Source organism: Channa argus, chromosome 17 (genome assembly GCF_033026475.1).
Source record: "Channa argus isolate prfri chromosome 17, Channa argus male v1.0, whole genome shotgun sequence".
Taxonomy (NCBI): domain Eukaryota; kingdom Metazoa; phylum Chordata; class Actinopteri; order Anabantiformes; family Channidae; genus Channa; species Channa argus.
In genome coordinates, this window is record NC_090213.1 from 6,871,021 (window position 1) to 6,893,917 (window position 22,897).

The 22,897-nt window shown below is 38.6% G+C and overlaps 1 protein-coding gene across 23 annotated transcripts in view; it reads left to right on the plus strand.

Moving 5' to 3' along the window:
- Positions 1-22,897, plus strand: part of ptprk (protein tyrosine phosphatase receptor type K) — a 107,142-nt gene that overhangs the window by 52,134 nt on the left and 32,111 nt on the right. For all 23 annotated transcript variants that reach the window (XM_067481642.1, XM_067481639.1, XM_067481643.1 and 20 more), the window contains 6 exons: positions 3,097-3,178; positions 4,669-4,784; positions 5,944-6,118; positions 13,610-13,722; positions 14,459-14,639; positions 22,603-22,785. In XM_067481642.1, the coding sequence (XP_067337743.1) occupies positions 3,097-3,178; positions 4,669-4,784; positions 5,944-6,118; positions 13,610-13,722; positions 14,459-14,639; positions 22,603-22,785 (850 nt within the window). The remainder of the gene's footprint in view (positions 1-3,096; positions 3,179-4,668; positions 4,785-5,943; positions 6,119-13,609; positions 13,723-14,458; positions 14,640-22,602; positions 22,786-22,897) is intronic.

Below are 22,897 nucleotides of genomic sequence, written 5' to 3' on the forward strand. Positions count from 1 at the left end.
GCATCCTCCAAATGGCCCATCTGGTGCCCAGTCCCCCTCACTGACGATGGAAAGGCATCACCCGCCTGAAACTCGTGTGTCAACATGTTTTAATTGAACATAATCATCCCCGTTTGCTGAGGCTTATGTAGGTTTTTTCAGGCTATGAAAAAGGTTATTGGATTTGAGGTTATGAAGCATTTTTTTCATGTTCAGACATGTTTCTGTGTTAGCACTTTAGCTTTAGTTGTAATGAGACTAGTTACACCAGGGGAAGGACACATGCTCATGCACACACTCACAGAACAGATGCACACAGCACTTTAGGTAGACCTTGTAATTATAGTTTCAGTCATTTTTATTTTACATTGCATATACTTAAGATTGAATGGACTGTCACAAGAAAACAACAGTTAACCAACCTCATACTTTTGACAGGTTTCTGTTATGATCATACAATCAACACTTCTATGACTGCATCCATTTTAGCGTAGTGTAAATAGTAAACTACCAGCTGAGTTTGTGTTACCTTATGCTTTGGTCCATATAAGTAGGTGCTAGAAACATCAAGTGCCTGAACCCAGCTGACATATCTTAGGATTCACTCTGTAAAGTGAAATGAAAAACTGTCCTCTCCCTGCAGGTTTAAACATTTTTGATTCAGTGACCATACATGCATACATCAAAGTGATATATGTGATGGGTTGATAAGACGATGTATGCTATAACCCGGCCCTCCTCTCCAGCAATGATATTCATCATTTGCTCAAGCCCAACACAATCAGTAATTCTGCCTCACACCGGTGAGCCCGTGCTTGACACCTACGTGAACGACGTACTCTCCTCAGAAGGGACCCACGTGACATTCAGGAGTTGCTTCATTCAGCTGTCTGATGAGTAACTTCAGTAAGCGAGCAGCAATGAGAGCAATGACGGTGACCCCCAGGCTTTGAGAAAGTCATTCAAAACACACTTTCACACTCATGCAAACACAGATATACACACACACACACACACACACACACACACACACACACACACACACACACACCCACATGCACACACAAAACAAAAAAACAATTAACAGACTTCGGACTGGACTTAGAAGCTCTCCCATTTATTTATGTTCAGCTAGATACAAACTTGATTTAATTAAGATACATTTGAACACATATAGTACATGCAGAGACAAATGACAAGAGCTCATCAGGTCATATTATCTCTACATAAACAAGTATGGAAGGCAGATAGGCAAGCCACTCATCAGACAGACAGAGGTGAAGGTATTAAAAGTCAACTGATGTCTTTCTGCTATGGTCTGCAGTGAGCTATGACTGAAAGATGATAGGAGAGAGAGACAAGATAGATTGGTAGGGGAGGGAGACGGAGAGGGGGAGAGTATGACAAGCAGGGGATGATAAGCTATGGGTAAACAGTTCACGGCAGATTTCCGTTTACATGTGATGAATGACAACAACTGCTGATCCCCTCGCTCTCTCTCTCGCTTTTTGATAGCGACCTCCCCTTCTTTTCTCCCTCCTCTTCCTCATTACAGCGCTCCACTCTGAGTAAACACTGTTAGAAAACAGAGACGGGGAGAGAGAGACTGAAAAAAACAGAGACGATAGTGGAGAGAAATGCTAAGAAAGAGGGATGATGACAGTGGAAATAAAGAGGGGAGAGAATAGGAGTGCTAACACATGGCCAAGGAGGGTGGAAAAAAAGATGAGATAAATGAGTATGGGGAGAACTGTCTTTATTCAAATGCTCAGTTGATGAAGCACAAAGCACCTGTTGGATGTATTATTAATGCTCCACTTGGAATATGCCATTTTAACCCAGTGAACATATACAAACTGGTGGTAGCAGACTCTTGCTTGTCAACCCAGGCTTCTGCTGCTGCCTGCTGAAGTACAAAGTTGTGTTGCTGTCTTCAATGAAATCAAACAAGTGTGATTGGTTGTTTGCGATGCATCAGAGAACATTCAATTAAACATTTTGCAGCTTCTCTGTGTCTGCTTTTTGGTGACTTTTAAGTCTTAAGTCTTGAGGGAAGTTGCCAGGATATTATAAGGGTATTTAAAAATAGGGGGCAGAAGCAACAGCTGGAAAGCAGTATGAAATTATAAGTAAAACTCAGTAGTTTCTTTTTTATTCTCCTGAGATTGGATTGCACTACAGCAGTGGTTTTAGCTCAGTACCATGCTAACATGTTTCCAGTTACAACCCCATCAGACCCTAACATGTTTAGCATAGTGTGTAACCATGATCATATTTGTAAATTAGCACCTAGCACTAAGTGGTTTCACAGAAGGCGTTTAATTCATTATATATAATATACTTTTGTTCACCAAAAGTTAACCAGCTGGAAGTAGCTTGTAATCCTTCCTGGCTTGTTCACCTGAATGTATAAATCATGCAACAGTCAGGACAGCAGCTTTGGATTTATTCGGTTTTATATACACCACTGGCACCTTTCACTATATTCTTTTACAATTAAATCATTCACATTAATAGCAAATTTAAATAGCAATGGTCTTAGTTTGTAGACCATTGCTACATGATACATCTAAAACTTAGTGCAGGGTACAGAAAAAGGGGGTACAATACAAAAGAGAGTTGATGGTTTGCAGACACAGTATTTGTATGTTATGTAATTTCTCCTAGGATCAGCATTTTCATTGTTTTTGCTATTGTTGTACTTTGTGGGATTTCTTGCCACACTTCGAATATGCTCAAACTGCTTACAAGTGAGGGGAGGAAAGTAACAGAATGTTTAGAAGTTGCATTATTGTATAATCTGTTCTGGTTTAATATGTGTAATTTATAAATAAGACACTTTGCAAGTACACTCAGCATTGCTTACACGCTAATTACTTTCGAATATTTAAAAACATAGTACTCAAGCATTTTAATAGCTTGGTTGTTTGTCAATTGCTAATACGTTTGTGTTCACTTGTTAGTGTACAGGTTTTATCTTGTGCACAGGTCTCTCAAAAACATCTTGATCTCAATTAGACTGTTTATATAAAAGCTTTAATGAACAAATAAAAACATTCTATCTCCTGGTGATGATAATGAATAAAAATAATAGCTAAATTCCCACTCTTTTCTCAGGTCATATTTGAAGCGGAGGTTTCGGACAGCAAAGCTGGCTTCATCGCCATAGACGACATTCAGGTGCTCAGCTACCCATGTGGTGAGTCATTAGCATGCCAGCAATTAGTCCTAGCTCGTTGAATAGACGCTGATAGCTTTGGCCACTAATTAGACTGTACCTGGGATGGTTTCTGTTGCAGTTGAATGGCTAGATAAGTAGGAAGGTGACATAGGAGAGGTGGGATGCAGTGAGAGGAGAAAGAAAAGTCATAGAGAAAAATGAGAGACATAAAAAGGGAGGAGAGAGAGAGTGTGTGTGTGTGTGTGTGTGTGTGTGTGTATGTGAGAAGGAGAAAGAGAAAGAAAGAGGGAATAGGAGAGAGCGAAGCAGGAAATTAGACAGTATTAGGGCAATCATGGAGAAAGAAGATTTTGACCACTCAGCACTTTCTCCCTGTCTTTTGCTTTAACACACACTCTCACACACGCACACACATAAAGTGAACAGTAGCTGTCTTGTCTCATACTGACAGGAAAGAGATAGGGGCTGCGATCCATTTTAAATTCTCGCTACGTCTCAAGTCTTCTTCTCTCCTTCGCTTAAGTGTTTCCTTGCTGCTCGAGGCCAAAAAAGGAGTTGTGACAACAAACTTACCAGAAGTGTCAGCTAATCTAAAGCCGCTAAAGCCACAGGCAGGTTCTTGGAGCGTGTCCATGTTAGGAAAGAAGCAATTACAACTTCTTTGGGTCATCTGTCGAGCTGCACTAAAATGTTTCAGGACAATTTTGTTTTTCAATAGATTCTATTGATTAAAAGTCATAGAATGTAACTGTCTTGCAGCATCCCCATGTGCAGTTTGTGAGGCCCTGGTATCTGTGATGTCCCATTTACTTAAGAAATTTCTGGACATTAATTTTGCCTGTAAAGTAACCCAGAATCTGAAAAATATTTAGCCTGTGTCGTTTAAAGGCAGAAGAGCAGCATGCCTAATAGGAGGGAGCAAGTATTTGAAAAGGAATTAGGACTTAGGTCTCCACAGTGGAAGCATTCATTCTCACAGCTGCATTTCTGGACACAGGTTTTTGTTTGTGTGTGTGTGTGTGTGTGTGTGTGTGTGTGTGTGTGTGTGTGTGTGTGTGTGTGTGTGTGTGTGTGTGTGTGTGTGTGTGTGTGTGTGTGTGTGTGTGTGTGTGTGCAAACTTGGGCGTGCTTTCATTGACCATAGTTGCTGCTACATATGATTGGAATTACTTCCCTAGAATAAAAATGTTGTAGGTGAATCTCTTTTTCAGGGTTTAAAATGTTTATTTCCTATTTTAGCATATAGGTTACAAATTCTTAACAGTGTAAATTACATATGCTGTATGTGGCATTGGTGCTGTATGTGGAAATGCTGCACAGTGCTGTGCTTTAACCTGACAATACAGAAGTTTAATTGGAATAATGTTGAACATATCCCTTAATAAGATGTCCTCAAATGTGTACATTATGTTTGTAATTAATAAAATGAAACTAAAATCACTGTAAAACATATAATTTTGCTGTGAACTGTCTAATTTCATTCATTTGCTTTATCTAATTTCCTGTAGATAAATCTCCTCATTTTCTGCGTCTTGGAGATGTGGAGGTTAATGCCGGACAAAATGCCACATTTCAGTGTATCGCAACAGGACGAGACACATCAAACAATAAACTCTGGCTGCAGGTAGAGTTTAGACACACACACACACACACACACACACACACACACACACACACACACACTATTTAAAATGAATGAGGTGGTCAAAATATTAGAATCACCCCTTCTTATATAGCTCTCCAGTAAGACTCCACTACTCACTTTGACCTCAATAATAAACACATTGTAGAATTAGCACCATTCGGACAGTTTCAGGTGAATAACTGAGAAATTATAACCTTGTGAAAGTAGAACTCATAGCAGAGCCAATGTATTGGAGTGCATGAAATTGCATAGGTGGCCATAATGCTATGCCTGATCGTTGTAAGTGCAGGGCTCGATCGAAAGGGACTGTCAAGGAGAGAATCATATAATTTTGGAAACAGCAGTTGTGTACATTGAATCTACTTTGTACAAAAAAAGACAGTTTTGAATGTAAATTTCAATGTAGTGAGCAATTCAGCTCCATTTCATGAGTGTGAGGGTAGAGAGCTTGGAAACAGACGTCTCAGAACTAAAACAAATTAGTTCTTAATAAATTGGAGGAATCAGTCCTTTAATATGACACCACTCATCTTTGCATCTTTGCAGTCGTTCTAACTTAAAATTCTGACACAGACTACAGATTTACATTTAATTTACATTCTAATGTTGATTTATGAGCACTGGCCCTTATGAATAAAAAAAGAACACATACAAAATGCTAATATATGTATGTCTGTGTGTATGCCTCACATCTAATATTGTAGAAATAGAAAAACACAAATAAAAAAAAAGACAATGCTCTAAATGTGCCACCCTCAGGACTGTTATATCCAATAATAAAGTGTCGCTCTCACTCACTCGCACACATGCACACACACAAACACACACACACACTGACTCACACACGCACACACACATGCGCGCACACACACACACACACTGACTCACACACACACACACACACACAGTAACTCTAGGCCATACATCTTAGTACCTAACATGATTAAGAGTTTAATAGCTGCTGATGTCATTATGGCTCTATTGTAGTCATGACCTTCAAACCTACTGTCAGTGAGGCGCAGGTGGGTGTGTGTGGTCCAGTGCTGACGTATGACTTGAGCGATCTGGTTAGCCCTCCACAGTGACTACAGCACCTGATCCTTCTGTCTGTCTGTCTGCCTGTCTGTCTGTGACACAGAGGAGAAATGGAGAAGACATTCCTGTGGCTCAGACCAAAAACATCAACCACAGACGATTTGCTGCCTCGTTCCACCTCAAAGAAGTCACTAATCAGGACCAAGATCTGTACCGCTGCGTCACCCAATCAGAGCGTGGCTCCGGGGTGTCTAACTTTGCGGGTCTTATCGTCAGAGGTGAGGATTTAAGGTTATTTGCTCAATTTACTGTCAACTCCACATTTTGTATTCTTCCCGGTTTTCTTCAGAGCTTTTAAGAGATTAGCAGACATCTTTTAATGAAAAAGTTAAAAAAAGATGGTTCAGTTATTTTGGAGACCAGTTCACTGCTCTCTGAACTGTGCCTACTTAAATACAGTTGCTATCCCTTTCATGCTCATCTGTTTTCACATTGTAGTTTATAATGATAACTGTGACACATTCAAAATTTGATATGTTTTAGCCTCTTTGGAAACAATTCAGTTCAATTCAACTTAATTTATATAGCACCAAAATCACAACAAGGTCATCAATCAGTTTATCATTGTATTTTACTAGAGGTATACAACAGCAGTCCTTTCATAACAAGCAACTGTTGATTTTAGCTCCAGCTAGCCCCAGCTTTTGCCTTTTACGTATTACATAAATTCAAGTCAAGTGCTAACTCTCGCGCTTCACCAAGCAAGCAGTACATGGCGACCATTTCTAGATGCTTAGTCATGTGATGATGCTGAAACAAATCCTGGGGGAGTTTCTGGAGCCCTAATAGACTCTGTTTTGGGTATAAAGATAAAGTACAAAAATAAAGACGGGCTCAGAAAATGTCATTGTTATTTAAAGAAGGAAAATATTTGTTTATCATTTACTATCACTTTTATAGTTATCTATAATTTTATACAGCCAAAATTTGTATCATGATCATTGTTTTCATTTATAAAGATGTAAAAACACTGTGCCCTAGTTCCAATCAAAGCTAGCAAGACATTTGCTGTCTCCAGGCTAGCTAGTACTTAAAATAACCCGGTGTGGTTTATGTTAAAATCAATAATAGAAAAGACTTTAGGATGAGAAGTAAGCAATATCTTTGCTGAATAAATAATGTTATGAGTTACTGGGTTTGCTAATATAGAGGTACTAAAGCCAACCTCGACTCTAGCAGCAAACAAACACCTCATAAGGAAAAACAATAAAAATAACAGTATCATAAACAGGACTTTTAAAACATAACCCATAACAGTGCTAATTAATGCAGGTAATGTTAATATAACTGAACAATCACTGTTTATGGAATGATTTGGCCAATGTTCAGTTCTAAAATTTTGTATGTCAATATGTTTTGTGATATTACTACAATATATAGAATATGTGTATAACTTTTGAACTGTGTCTGACTCATAAAATGTAACTAATGACTGTGTGTGAGTATGAGTTATGCAGATGTGTGTATCTCTTATGTGTGGGCACAAGCTCTGTGTGTGTGTCTTTGTGAATGTGTATGCATATCTGTGCTAGTGTGAATGTACACATGCACATAATGTATGTGAATGGAAATGGTGTGTGTGTGGGCTCCGGCTGTCATGTGCAGCTGACATGTGGTTAATAAGGTGTCACCAATGTGTTTTTGAGATGGAATGCTTTATTCATTCAGATTCAATAGCTTACATATTCAATTCATCCCTCAGAGGGAGACAGTGGGGGAGGGAGAGAAAGAGAAAGAGAGGTAAAGAGATTGTGTTTTAAGATTGTCTGCATCCATGTGTATATTTTGCTTGTGTACATGTATATGCTGTGGGTTCCCTTTTGTTTTTTCTTATTTTAATGTGAGGCACATTGAATCTCCATTGGAATTAACTGTGCTAAATAAATATTTTTTGCTTTGCTTTCCTTTTCTAAGAACAAAAGCAATTCAGAAAGAGTAATGGCAAAGGAATGGCAAAGAGAAGGGTAAGCAAAGAGTAGAGTAGAGATGGTGAAGAAGAGTTAAATGTAAAAAGTCGGCTCATTATCCCAAGAATATCCATATTAGGATCAGGAATATGTCTGAATATGTAAACAGCAGCACAGTGTCAGGTTTATTATTCTGCATAAAAGATGTCAGTGGAAAAAGAAATGAGAAATCAAAGCAGAAGCAAGCACCATGAATATGAATATAGCTGGTGTGGCTCAGATAATGGAGCTTTAATACATGTGTCCAGTTTTGGGTTCAACAATTTAGACAGTAACACAGCCAGAGTTTCAATCGCCACTGGAAATAAATAGGTTTGTTTTTTTCTTTGGTCACAAAAGTCTGGGAACTTTAGAGACCCACTTTCTCTGCAGAATCTTCCTGATTTTGTAAGAATACATAAGTGGCTAATGTTTATTTATCGTGAACATGTTTTTTTAGTTTAAAAAAGAAAGAAGGAGAGAGACAAGGAATCTGCACAGCGGGAGACATCTGTCCAAACATGAATGGCACCAATCTGCCTGTATGAAAATAGATACAGGGTCAGTAAGCTGCATTGAGTGCAGTCTGTTTGATAGCCAGGTATTGGCTTGAAAACAAACACATTTTACTGTGTGAAAAAAAAAAATGCTTTTGTGGCTCTGTGGGATATAGGCAATTATAAATATTGATCCAATGTCTGGTTGTTAGAATGGTATCACAATAAGAGAATGGGGACACCATGGATGAATATTGAAGGCAAGGAGGCTCATGTTTATTTATTACAAATATCAGATGGGAGATGAGAGCCTGAGAGAAATCAAAGTAACGGGGAATGTGTTTATTTCAGGTTTTCAAAAGTACCCATGTTTGAGATTTGATGTCCCTGCAGGACATTGGCAACCATGAATATGGACAGAGATAAGCTGCATTACTAATGTTTTTACTCTGGATATTTTAATATGAAACTGGAGAGAAGGAGAAAGATGAAAGATGAGATTTCACTGGAGGAATCATTCTGATGAACAAGAAAATTTGAAGAAAGTGCCATATACAACTTGTATACATTACAGATGTTTGGCAGTAGGAGAGTAGCCCAGGTTTCATCTACAAAGCTTGGAAAATGGTCCACTAGGTGACGTGAGATTGCCTCAGCATGGCATGCACAGGCCTGGGCTTATTGATATTTATAACATGTAGATGACAGAGATGTGCTATTATCAGCTCCCTGTGTGTGTTCTGGAGCTGTCAGGATCAGAGAAAAGAAGCACATTTAGTAGAGACAGAGGTGCACCATGGGTGCATGGACGATGTGACATGGAATTCCCAGATCATTCGTGAATACATTTTTTTTACCCCACCAAAACTAAACATGTTTTGTTTGTGAAAAGTATCCATCACACCATCCCAAACAGCAGGTCCAAAACCCAAAGATATTGAGTTTACTTTCACTGAAAATGAAGGAAATCAGCATACTTTGTAGTACTTAGTAGTATTTTGTCTTTTGTGGTTTTTGAATAAAACATTTTTGCTACTGGCAAAATGATACCAAAGTTTACATTTTAATTTGAGAAATCTTAATTGCTTTGACATATTTGCTATGAAGTTTCTAAATTTTACAAGAACTTTGCATCAGTAGTCAAGTTAAATATCGACAGCAATCAGAAGCTAGTGTATGTGAGAAAATAAACAATTTACCAATTGAGGTAAACTTTTTAAAACAGCCTTCATTATCCAACTGATATTTAATGCTGTGGACACAGTTCTGTTCATTTTGATACAGTCCTGTGTTTCAGTGCTTTGTGTGTGTGTGTGTGTGTGTGTGTGTGTGTGTGTGTGTGTGTGTGTGTGTGTGTGTGTGTGCGTGCGCACGCGCACGTGTGATATGAGTTGGCATGATGATGCGCTCTGTCACCGTAGGAACCAGGGGGCAAAGCTTTATTAGAGCTTGGCTCTGACCAAACCACTAGTGACACACACAAACACACACACACACATGCATCACCATGTCAGCCTGCATAACACACAACCCATGGCCTAAAAAGCTCCTGCAATATTACTGTCACACAAATACACATACACACACACACACACACATCAGACTTAAGACAGCACATAACGGACTTGAATTCATGAAACTGTCTCAAACCTGGTCCACTTCTAAAATGTCCCTTTCTGCTTTTTGACCTATCATACACACACACTTTCTTTGTAAGTAACAGTGACAGGTGGAGCTTCAGGCGTAATGAAACTACAGAAAGCTACTACCACCGTTGGCTGTCGATAAAACTGAAACACACACGCTTACACACTCATAAACACACTTCTCTCTTGCTCTGGAGGTCAGATGTCCTCCAGAGCAAGTACCACAGTGATGTCAGCAGGAGTTTGTGAGAGCTAAACTTTATTGACAAGGTTGCTGACAACGGACAACAAAGAAGAACATGCCTAGAGGGTGCCAGTCAACGACGAAATATCTGTCTGTCCTCTTTCCCGCTGTATGTCTGTCTCTGGATGTGTGTTTACTGCATCCTAATTCTTAAGTCAGGGAGTCTACCAACCCCACCATTCTTGCCTCAGGAGTTATTTTTTTGTAATATCACTGAAGAATATTAAACAATCGGATGGGTGAGGTCAGAATCCACACATGTATTTAAAGTTTTCCTTGTGTTGCTTTGTTTTGCTATTGTCATTTACATTTGACCCAGAAAAGGCGAAATGATGAGAGAGTTCATTTATGATTAATAGTAAAAAAAGATTGTGACAACAAACCCATTGCAAAACAAGACGACTGATGATTTGTTATATTTTTTTAGGTCAACTGTACAAATGACAACTGATGGAACAAAAAACAGAAGAAAAATCAAAAGCGTGAACCCGTTCCAGCTCTTGTTTTTTCTCTGGAGTCACGTAATGACCCACTTACATTTTTTTCTGTTTTATTCTTAAGTCTATTATTTATCCTTTAGATACTCAATTGGTTTTTAAGGAAACACAACCATATTGAGGTTAACACACAAGCTGCAAGCACACGAACCTACTGCTTTGTATGCTTGAATAAATTCATCTTTGTGAGTTTTCCACTTTTTCTTTATTTGTTTGTTAATCATCGAGTTGTTTACCTTGTTTACTTGATGGCATCGCAAGCTGACATGTAGTTGACGTTGTTGGTTTTCTGAAGTCTCTTCAACATTCATTATCTGAATATAACTTTGCCTGCATATGTGTGTTTGTGTATTTGTGCATCTGCATTTGCACACGCACATGTGCTGTCAAACCACAGTGTTTCATCTGTTGCTAAAAAGACACTTCCCAGCCTGCACTTCTCTGACAGCCACATTCAACAGACACACAGGCACACACAGGCACACACATGCACACACACACACACACAACACACACACAGAAATGCAGACACAAACCTCATGTGCACACAAAGACAAGAAGTGACAGCAATAAAAAATATAACTATTAATGGAAAAACATGCACAGTAACACACGCACACATGTAATTAAGATAATAAATCCCTTTGATATGATTGAAGCTGTTGCAAAAAAATCACATTTTTCCCTATCTTCATACAGATAGTAATATTGCCAGGAGGTGTGCTTGAGAATGTGTCTGAGAGAAATAAAATCTGAATGATTTACTCTAGGTGAGTGAGATCACCCTGTATCTGTGTGTGTGCGCGCGTGCGTTTGATTTATTCATGCATTCATCTGTGTGTGTGTGTGTGTGTGTGTGTGGTTGCGTGTGCGTGTGTCAAATAGACAAATCTTTGATGCAGCGTGTTTTAATATTGTGTGTGTTGTGCTATTCGCTTGTCAATCACAGATGCGTGACATTTGGGTGTTATCCCTCTGACTTTCGCTGAACCATAACACATCTATCACATTTATGTACAAGTACATGCACACAGGCAGACATCATCGGACGTAGTGCATGATTAAGGTTAAAGATGTATGTCTAATGAAAGCTATAGTTTGTGCAGCACTTTATGCACTGCAGAAACAGCCTTCAAAATTATATATGAATTATGACCAAAATGTTTTGTGCTGAGTAAGAATTCACCAATGGTTTAAGCGAGTTTCGCACTCCTAGAATAATTAAAACTAACATAAGTCTAGTCACAAAAGACTGTCAGACCATTGCATTTTTTGCATATTGCAAGTGAGCAAAACTATTTTTGATTACTCACTTTAGCTTTGCCATAGTGCAGTCACAAAGCCTATTTTTCTTCAGATTTACTTTTCTTGCTGCAAGTTTAAGATTTAAAATGTCACTTCTTTTACACGTAAAAGAAAACGATAAACTTGTAAAACTGACAACCACAACTGCATTGCAGTTAGCAAGCAACCTTAATCAAAGGCCCATTCAGACATGCAGCTCATTACTTTTAAATGTGATGCCAACTTAGCATTTAGGTCTGAACGTAAAGGTCACAACAGATGGTATCAGATTAACGCACCATAAAGGCTGCAGCAGGTAAAGAAAATCATTTTAATAAACAACATAGGTCTGTGGAAAAAACTATTTTGAGTGGTAGAGTTTTGAGTGGTACGTCATTCTAAAAATATATTTTACCACCCACAGTTAAAGTGGGGGCAAAAGAATATGCTTTCTTTGCATAAAGCTAAAAGTCAGTTTGAGCATTAAAGGTGGAAACTGATGTCAAAATCTATTAGAGGATTTACAAGAAGGGAAGCATGGGTTAGTATCCCAGGCATCGGGATTTCACAATTATCACAGCAGCATTGTGGCTCTTTCTATTGGAGGACTGGTGACTTAGTGGTAGAGCATTGGGTTAGAATAGAGAATGCTGCAGGTTGAATCTTACCCCACCAGGCTTGGCCCCGCCCAGCCACCAAGGGCCACCCTGGTCCCAGTCCCAGGATAAAATTGGAGAGTTGCAGCAGCAAGGGCATCCGGAGTAAAAATGTATGCCAAATGAACATGCAAAACATGTTCCGCTGTTGCGACCCCTGAATGGACAAGTCGAACGCCGTTGAGATTGTGCCTCTTTCTATAAATGTCTGATTTTTTTCTGTAAGGAAACTATGTAAAATAATATGTCTGAATTACATAAAGCAATCGCTTTATGACGCTAGGTGATGCCAGCAAATCTTCAAACTCTTGAAAGAGGCTAGTATTGGTGGATATTTTCTGATGCTGCTTTCTAAATAAAAGCCTTTCAGCTTCTTGTTTTGAAGGTGGGAGACTTTTGATGTGAAGCAACTGCAAATAGTGTCTTTGCATTAATATTATGTTTGTTTGATAAAAGTGTATCAGTGCATCAAACAAGATGGCTACTAGCTGACAGACAAAATTAACGGTATACAAAACTTTTTAGATGAAGGGATTTGAAATGAAATTCCACTGAAACCTTAATGCAATGATAATGATTCCTCTCTGGTTCCGTAAATGACCACACATAAAGACAATTAGTTCACCATGATACAGCCACACAGCTCCAATCTCATAATATTGCAGGTCACTGCAGTTACCCCTCATTAGGGTCCTTTTAATCATTTGTTTCATTAGTACAGCTGCCACTGTTTACAAGCAGTTTGTTAATGAAATCTGAGCTCACACATATCACATGTCAGCTGTTACAGTAAAGAGGCTTTGTATCACAGTTTACAGTATATTACTTTTTGTGCCATTACCATCTTCTAATAAACTGTGACCTCATTTCAGTATGTTTCTTTCATTTTGTGAGGAAGTTTAAAACCTACCTTTAAGATCTTTTTTCTTGTCTCCTCAGAGCCTCCGCACCCCATCGCCCCACCCCAGCTGCTGGGCGTCGGCCCCACATACCTGCTGATTCAGCTTAATGCTAATTCTATATTTGGAGATGGACCTATTATACTGAAAGAGGTCTGTTCTGTGTAAGACATTAGACTGTTCTGAAGCAATAACCTGTATGTAGCAAGACTGATGAATTATTGCACGTAAAAGTTGTAGATGTGGCATGCACCATAACCATGCAACTATCAGGGTAAAGTAGAAGTACTCAACTAAGAAAACAATTTTGCAATTTTGCAACAATTTTTTTAAAATTGTATGCCTGAGGTCTAGCCCAGATTTGTTCTACAAACATTAGCATTAAGAAACATTAGCTAAAAAATTACTTAATTAATCCATAATAATACATTATCATATCGTAGTTTATTACACTTTTTACTAAGAATGTTAATCTGCAAAATGAAATGCTAAATTTTCCTTAATATAGCCTAAAGACGCTCCACTAAAGTACAAGTACTGCAAAATTAATTACAGTGTTTGAGTAAATTGCTAAATATTAAGGTAGAGCCAGCAAACAATTTGTTTAGCTTAGCAATTGCACTAATAAGAGCAATCAGCCTTGCTCAGTCCAACTTTTGTTTATGATCCATTAAATGAGAGATATTGTGCCCAACCACCAAGGGCAACCCTGTTACCGGTCCTGAGCCCCAATAAAAATGGGAGGGTTGCCAAGCATTTCAAAATAGATGAACAGTATCTGATTTAGGTAAAGGTAATAAAGTTGTAAATTCATGAGTTTAATACTGAACATGACATCTGCTTAATACTGATCGCTTAAATAATTGTCACATGTGATTTCTTCGTGTAGGTTGAGTACCGAATGACATCTGGCACTTGGACGGAGACTCATGCTGTGAACTCACCTAACTATAAGTTATGGCATCTTGACCCAGACACAGAGTATGAGATCAGAGTCTTACTGACCAGACCAGGAGAGGGAGGGACAGGCAAACCGGGACCGCCACTCATTACCCGGACCAAATGTGCAGGTAAGATAAGTACACAGTATTAAAGCTCAACTAATCTGATCACTTTAATACAAACTCAAACTTACAGGGGATATAAAGGTTTTCTGTATGTCCATATAAATCACTATAAACTCTATAATTTCTTCAAGAAAAATGTAGAACACAGACCTAGGTCTGCTTGTGCACTACAATATCAATATGTCAGTATGCTGTTGTTCTCTTTTTTTAGGTGTCTGTATTTTAGTTGGAGTGACATTTATAATATGTAGAGGCAGTGAGAAGAGAGCTGTAGTGAGGGATAAGATTGGAGAAGAAAGGAGAGGAGAGTCTGAGTTGGCTCAGTGATCTGAGAGAATGGTGTTTAAATACTGGAGACTCTCTCTACCTCACTCACTTTTTGTCCTTTTTTTCATTTCGTCTCTCTCTTCATTGTGCTGCTACTCTGTTCTCTCATATCGCCCATCCCTGCCTCTGTTTCTCTCTTTCTGCTTCATTCCTTGTCGCTGCTTTTTCCCCTTTCTCCCTGCCTCTCTCTCCCCATCACTTTCTCTCTCTGTGGATCAATAGACGGAGGGCAGAAACACTGTCTGACATTTGTAGAAATAAACGACTGAAATATAAACACAGCTTGCCTGAGGGAGAGAGACAGACCGAGGGAGAAAGGGTTGATATGAGAGGGAAGGAGACAGAAAGAAAAGCAATGAGCTTGAAGGAGCAACAGAAGGGAGCGATGGAGAGCTGATGAAAAACAATAAGGCTGGCAAAGAAAGAGAGAAGAGAATAGGAGCAGGGGGAGAGAGTGCATGAGCTGAGAGAATGATGAAACTGGAGAATGAAAATGAAAGAGAGATGAAAACTCATAACCACAGGGCCTGACTGATGTCTGCCAACCTGTGTGTGTGTGCGTATGTGTGTGCGTGTATGTGCGTGTGTGTGTGTTTATTGACAGAGAAGAAGTCATAGACTTGTTCAGCTCATGTACTGAGCAGTTTCCTGTTTGACAGGAACAGGAAATTAATCTTCTCACTCGTGCAGACAGACATTTGTAGTAAAAAAAGCAAATCTAAGTTGAATTGTTTTGACTAAAGGAATAATTCAGCTGTTTTCAGAAGCATGTTTTTTGCTTTTGCATGTTGGGGTTTTATGAGGGTGTATGAGTCAGGCTGTTTCTTGCGTGGTTGATGGATGCATTATGGAAAATTGGATACGTCATTCAAAGATGGCCTCCCACCCTATCCTGTTCAATGCATTCACCAAGTCCAACAGTCCTGGAACGATTCCTCGCACTAATGCCCAGTGAACCCATCTCTGGTTAAGCTGTTTGAGAGCATGGGTGTCAGCTAGCAGAGGCAACATTCTTGCTGTTTTTGGATGATGCTTCTTTGCTTCACACAATGTTTTTAACTGTTTCAGTACTGAGTATGCCCAAAGTTCATCTGACAGCCGATCAGCTGCTGTGAGACACCCATCAGTAAATAGTTTGGTAGTTGTAGTTATAAATCCCTAACAAAACTTGTAGCTATAACACTTTGATGTTAAAACTACATTATGTAACTAATTGTATGTTATTAATTCAAGTCAGATGCTAGGCGTGACTCAAAAGCTTATGTATAGTTGCTTTAACTGGCACTTTGGAGGTACTAATTGTACTTCTAGCACTAATTGTTTCTACCTTGCCAGTCATTATGCTAAGCTACGCTAACTAGCTGCAGTCACTTCACATTTAAAATATCGACCTGCGAGTATAAGAGGTATTAGATTGTGGATCTGCCAACTATTTCTGTCTGAAGCAAACCTGAGCCCAAAAGTATATTGTACTGCATTTTCGAACCAGACCCAAGCCCAGTCTAATTGAGTTTGCACAGTGTTTTTCTAATTTGACTGGCCCATCCCTTGTGCCCAGCTTAAATTTGTTTTAGGTATCCACCATCAAAATGGATTTGACCTTCTACTCTAACACATTTAAGTGTGTTACCTGTGTGGAACGTTTATCAAGGAACCTCATATTTAATAGAATACATTACTGGTATTTTGCTACAAAGTGTGAAAATTAAACAAACCTTTCTTACATTCAATTAAACACATAAAATTAAGTCATTATTGTTATGTTCTGCGTTGATTATTATTTTAGTGATGGTTTCTTTCCTGTCTCACTTTCTGTTTTTGTTTTATTTCGACTTGTCTGTCATACACTTCCATTTGGATTTGTGTGATTGTGTGTGAAAGTAAAACACACACATCTACACACACACACACACACACACACACACACACACACACTGAGGGTAGAAATGTTATTTAAATGATAATGATTCCTTTGCTTTTTCTGTTTGGTTAAGTTTGTCTGATCCCACCACCTGTAGTTTACTGAATATTTAGCTCAGCACAATATAATGAAGACATTTGCACACACTCACACTGGGAAGTGTGTGCACAAACACCAGGCAAAAACCCAAGCATGTCTTCACACAAACACAGTTTAATTAAAAATCAATAAAGTTAATAAAATACACAGCAGAAACCACCCACTCTGCAGAGCAACTGATATGATAACAGGAATCGTTTCATCTCATCTTTTGGACTATTTTATTTCCTATTTCTGCTTCTTTGTGGTGCTCCCTGTGTCTCCTTCTCTCCCACTCTTCTCGATTTTTCTTCTGTGGTGATTTATTGCTCTTGTCTGAAGGTTGAAAAATAATCAACTTGAAGTGAAGAGTTAGTGAGTGTGTCTGTGTGGTGTGTGCACATGAGTGTGTTACAGAAGAATGTGATGAAGTAGCTTTTAATCCTGAATTTTCTGAAAACCTCTTGGTCACGGCAGGTCAGACCTATCTACACATGGACACACAAACACCATAGCTACACAAGTATGATTACACACAGAAAGAGACACACTGAAGAGGTATCAAGATGGTGGGAAATACACATACAGTTCAGAGAGTCACAGCATTTCTCATATGTTGCACAAACTCAGCATCACTTGGATTATTGGAAGAATGGAACCACAAAACACACATTTCCAGACACACGAACACAAATGTTATGGGAATCACAAACAATTGTGACATACTATTTATGTATGTAAAAAGGCACACACACACACACACACAGTCAGCAGTACAACACTTTGAGAGTCAGGCCACTTGATTTACAGACAGTCTGTCTGCTGTGTGCTTTTAGGAGTCTGTTGTGTTTCTGTGTGTGCACATGTACCTGCGGGAGTTTATGGGTAAATTCTGTATCATCAAAAGGCAGATGGAGATTTGGAGGCAAAAAACTTTAAATTCTGTGAATTTAAATATTAAAAGGGTTTTGGGGGAGCTGGGAAGATGAAATATTAGACACCATCAGAAAGAAATTGTCCTTTTTTAAGTGATGTTTTATCATTTCAGAACAAAAACCAACTACAAACAACAAGAGGATGGAGATTTGTGACTTTGAAATTCACCACATTGTTTATTTAGAGCATATTTATTATAGTAAAATAAATGTGCAATACAATACATATAGCAACAAGTACCACACACAGAAAAGTAAAAACAAATATCTTTTAAAAGTACATTACCAAAAAAAATGTAATCAGTGAGTGTGATGGTACATTTGATAGTTTATATAACACCTATCATTTTCTATAAAAAAAGATCAAACAGAAGAATTTGTTTTGAGTTATCCAATGCCAAGCAAATTTTTATTAATTGTCCACTGAAAATGTCCCTTAACAAAAGCACTCACTCCTCACCATCCAGCTGTTACTGGAAGTTCTTCAGCCTTATTTGATGAAAAATAAAAGAATATTTGTTACTTCTTTTGAATGTTTTACAGAGCCAATTAAGTTTGTGCAGTGTCACAGGCTCTCTTTTCACAACATGTCTTTACAGTAATACAATATAAAATAATGCTCTCATTTTCCTTTGCACTGGCTTTTATTTCTATTCAGTTGTGTGGCAGTTTTCTCTCACACTTTAGGGTTTAGTTTAAAACCACAATCAGAAGCAGGCAGAGGTGACAAGGAAAAAGGGGAACACCAAATTAAACTGATAATGTCACAGGCATACACATCATCAGACTAATTGATGTACTTGAGCAATCAGCTGGGGCACCGGGTATTTGTTAACTCTTTGTTCCTTTTCGCCTCTCTCTGCTTCCAGTGATTGGTTTAAAGTAAAACTAAAGGAGAAACTTGCAGAAACTAAGTGTGTAAGTGGGTCTCTGTTGAAAATTTGCTGTTTGCATCCTTTATGTAATTAAAAGTTGGCTTAATTACTCCTCACTGCGTTCACAAATATCCTTTGCAATTGTAGACATTTTGAAATGTATTAATGAGTGTATATAATCTTGATTCACAAACTCAGGGTTCTTAACTTTAAAGAAATCCCCGCACTGAACCATATTGATATAATTTCAGAGCTCTACAAGACTGTTATTAGCCTGTGCATAGGCAAATCAGAATCAAAGGCCACGTAGCTTGCAAGTGCAAATTGAAAACATGGTGTGTTGCAGATTTGCACCTTATATGCGCTTAAATCCGGTCCAGAGAGAGACAGGAGACGTGCTGCGAGAAATGAAAGTCAGAAACAGAAAGAGTGAACGGAGTGTCATTTCTCCTCCTCATGACAGTGGAAGGATTACCAGGAACTAATTGGACAGATTAACTTGGATTTAGCTGCATCTCCTGTCAACCTTTTCTGTTTCTAGCCCTCCCTTCCTTTCTCCCTTTCATTTCATTTTTTCTTTTTCAATTTTTCTTAAGCTTCCCCCTCTCCGACTCTGTGCTCTTTGACTTGTTGTTTCTTAGCTCTTCATGTTGAGGGACAGGTTTTTTTCACTTCTAGCATAAGTCTATTATATTTAGTTTCATTTCCTTTTCTTTTGTTTTCTGTTCTTTAATTCCCACCTCTGGATTGTGCTGATATGAAGCTGCTGTCCTTGGTGTTATTGTTGGTGTTTATTGGTATTGTTGTTGTTTTGAACGCTCCATCTGTGGAGAACAAAGCCTTTTAGTTCCAACATGAATCCAGACGTTTGTCTGTCTATCGGAGGAGGGGAAAGGGACAAGGCAGCCTCTGTGGTTTATCATTGGACTAGGTCCCACTTGACTCTGGCCACGATCCAAACTAGTTATCGTTTCTCCTGTTCCTTCTTTCTGTCTGTTTCCCTTTTTTCTTCAGCTTTCTGTCTCTGCTCCCTTTATCTGCTCCCTTGTGCCCTCCAGCCTCCCCACACATTGCTCTGTTTTTATACTTTTTTTTACACATTTTCCATGTCAGTCTTCTTTCTTTCTTTCTTTCTTTCTTTCTTTCGGTTTTTGTCACTCCATTTGTTCTTACTGTCTCTCTTGATTTCTTCTATGTTTTCACTACAGACAGTAAGTAGACAGAGATAAGAAGCAACACGTGTTTAAACGCAGGTTAGAATCCTGTGTGTGTATGTGTGTGTCAGTCAGGTACTCATATATTTAGTTTAATTTCCATGTTGAAGACCATCACTATGATCCCCATGAATACACCCACCCCAAAATCAATACAATTTATTGCACTGCACCGACCTGTGTGTGTCTGTGTGTGTCCTAATAGCCAGGTTTATGGTGAGGATCAGCAAGTATTGATTTGAACAGGCAGAGAGACAGTGAGAAGGAGAGACCGAGACAAGTGAGGAAGAGACGGAAATAGAGGAAGGGACAGGCAGAAAAAGCAATAGCTCTTCCTCTTGCTCTATTTAAATGTCAACCGTGCAATAACAGGTTGAAGAAAAAACGCAATGCTCTGACCCCTCAGCTAACACACACACACACAACTGAGTGATAATATTTGCCCAGCAGACAATTACCTGCCTGGGTGTCTTCACATCCTTTCTGCCTCTCATTTTTCTCTCTTTTTCGTTTTCTCTCATATGTCTATATGTCTCTTTATTAGTAAGCTATTTACATCTAAATGACTCGGCAAACCTTGACATGGTTGTATTTACCTTACAGCTCAGTGTGTGTGTGTGAGAGAGAGAGAAAGAGAGAGTCGGTTTGCCCTTGACGATGCATTCTTATTATGAGAAGTTTTATTGAGGCAAGTGCACACACACATACACACACACACAATAAAACACACCTATACACACTCTGCCCAGATTTAATCTTGATTCTGTCCCATCCCGGAGAGAATAAATGTGTGTGTGTGTGTGTGTGTGTGTGTGCATGTGTGTGCGTGTGTGTATGTGTGTTTGTGTTTGGGTAATAACAGAGTGAGAGCGTGTCTGTGCCAGTGAATGTCTGTGCTTGTGTGTGTGAGTGACAGGCAGATAATGGGTTGTCAGATGGAGGGACAAGTTTGTGTCCTTGTGTTGTCTCCTCCGAGAGAGGAAGACCCAGGGAAAAACAGAGAGCTAGACACACAGGGTTGGAAACAGACTTGGTACTTCTATTTAAACTGAGCTGTTTTTATTAAAAAATCCTGCAAGAACATAAGGGAAGAGGTTTTAAAGAGTGACAGAGATAGACAGGAGAAGGAATATCAACAGGTGACAGAAAGATTAACACTGTGTGCGAAAACCAATCGGTTTATGACACGGAACAATAAACAAAGGGATTAATTAAATTTGTTCTGGTTGCCCAGTAATAGATTTAAGAGCCAACCTACAAGATCAGTATAGGATTATTTTTCTCATGATAACTAACAGAATATTTTATCGATATAAAACATTTCTGGATTAAATGGGAAAAAAAGCTTTTTTCTTTGTTTAACATTAATATTAAAGCCCAATCAATGTATTTAACCTCTATACTTCAGGAAGAAAATATATTTTACTAATGCAAATATCAAATAGCTTTAAAACAAAATAGTGCCTGCAATTATACTTACTCCATCAACATTAATAAAATAGTATATACATAAGTACATACTACTACATAGTGTGTATATAAGTACATAATACATAATAGTATAAAACAGGACATTTTACTTTTTAGACTTTAAGTACCCTTAACTCACTAGTTTCCATTTAGTAACTTTGGGAAGATGGTGAACAACAGTTCTTTTATCCCCAGAGTTTAGTTACACTTTTCTGAGTTTGATCACACACCCGCTCACATCTATTACAATGCAGTGTAGATTGAACTTCAACCCTTGTCCATGTAGATTTTATCTCTACAATAAGAGTCATCCTGATGTGTTTTTTGAAGTAATTTTCTTACCAAGAGAAGTAATTATTTACAATGACTGGTAGCTTGTAAAGCTAAAGAAAATAGGCAGCTCCTAAAGGTCAATGGGTAATCACAGTAGCGCGAAGAGTGTCTCATCTATCTAAGATGGCTCATCCTCACTGTTAAATGAAAGGGGAAACACTAATACGTAATTATTAAAATGATGTAGTGCATGTAATCTAGTGGCTTGATATAAGTGAGCTGAAAACAAAAGGTGGAAAAATTGTATAAGTGTGTATATCTATGGTGTGTGTGTGTGTGTGTGTGTGTGTGTGTGTGTGTGTGTGTGTGTGTGTGTGTGTTAAGCAGAGCGGGGCATGGGGGGAGTTATTGATCCAGTTAAATGAGCCAGTTAAGGTAATTAAAGTCCTTGGCAGGCAGGAGAGAAGGTAGATTGTATTGACAATAACAGTTCTGAAAGCACATACAGTAACAGATGGAAACCAAAGATGTGCCTCGCAGACATTATTGCATTAGAGAAATGGTTGAATGGCAGCAAGGAGCAGAAATGGATTTTCATAAAAACCTCTTGCCTTACCCCTCAAAAGCGCCAACTAAGCAGTTTTGTACATTTAACATGATACTTACAATCACATAAAATTCCTCAGCGTTTGTAGATACAGTACATATGAAGTTTAGTTGGTTGTTCTCTCCTAGCTGCAAATGCTCCAGTCTAACACCCAGTATACTGTATAGTAACATTATGTCTACATGTTAGAAGGGGAGAGGACACAAGTCAGAAATGTGTCCCTGGCGATTTTTCTTTACGCTCCTATGTTTATGCTTTATCTTCAGAGCCTATGCGAACTCCTAAGAGGCTGAAGATTGCTGAGACCAGGTCCCGTCTGATCGCAGTGGACTGGGAATCGTTGGGTTATAACATCACTCGTTGCCACACCTTTAATGTCACCATTTGCTACCATTATATGACTGCCAGCAACCGCAGCAAGGCTGACTGCTTGGACATGGACCCTAAAGGTAATACTTACAGGAATTGTCACAGCTGTTGTTTTGCTGTTATTAATTGAGTATGACACTGTAAAGCATGCAGTATTTCATTTGTGAATGCTGCATTATTTATATGTTTTTG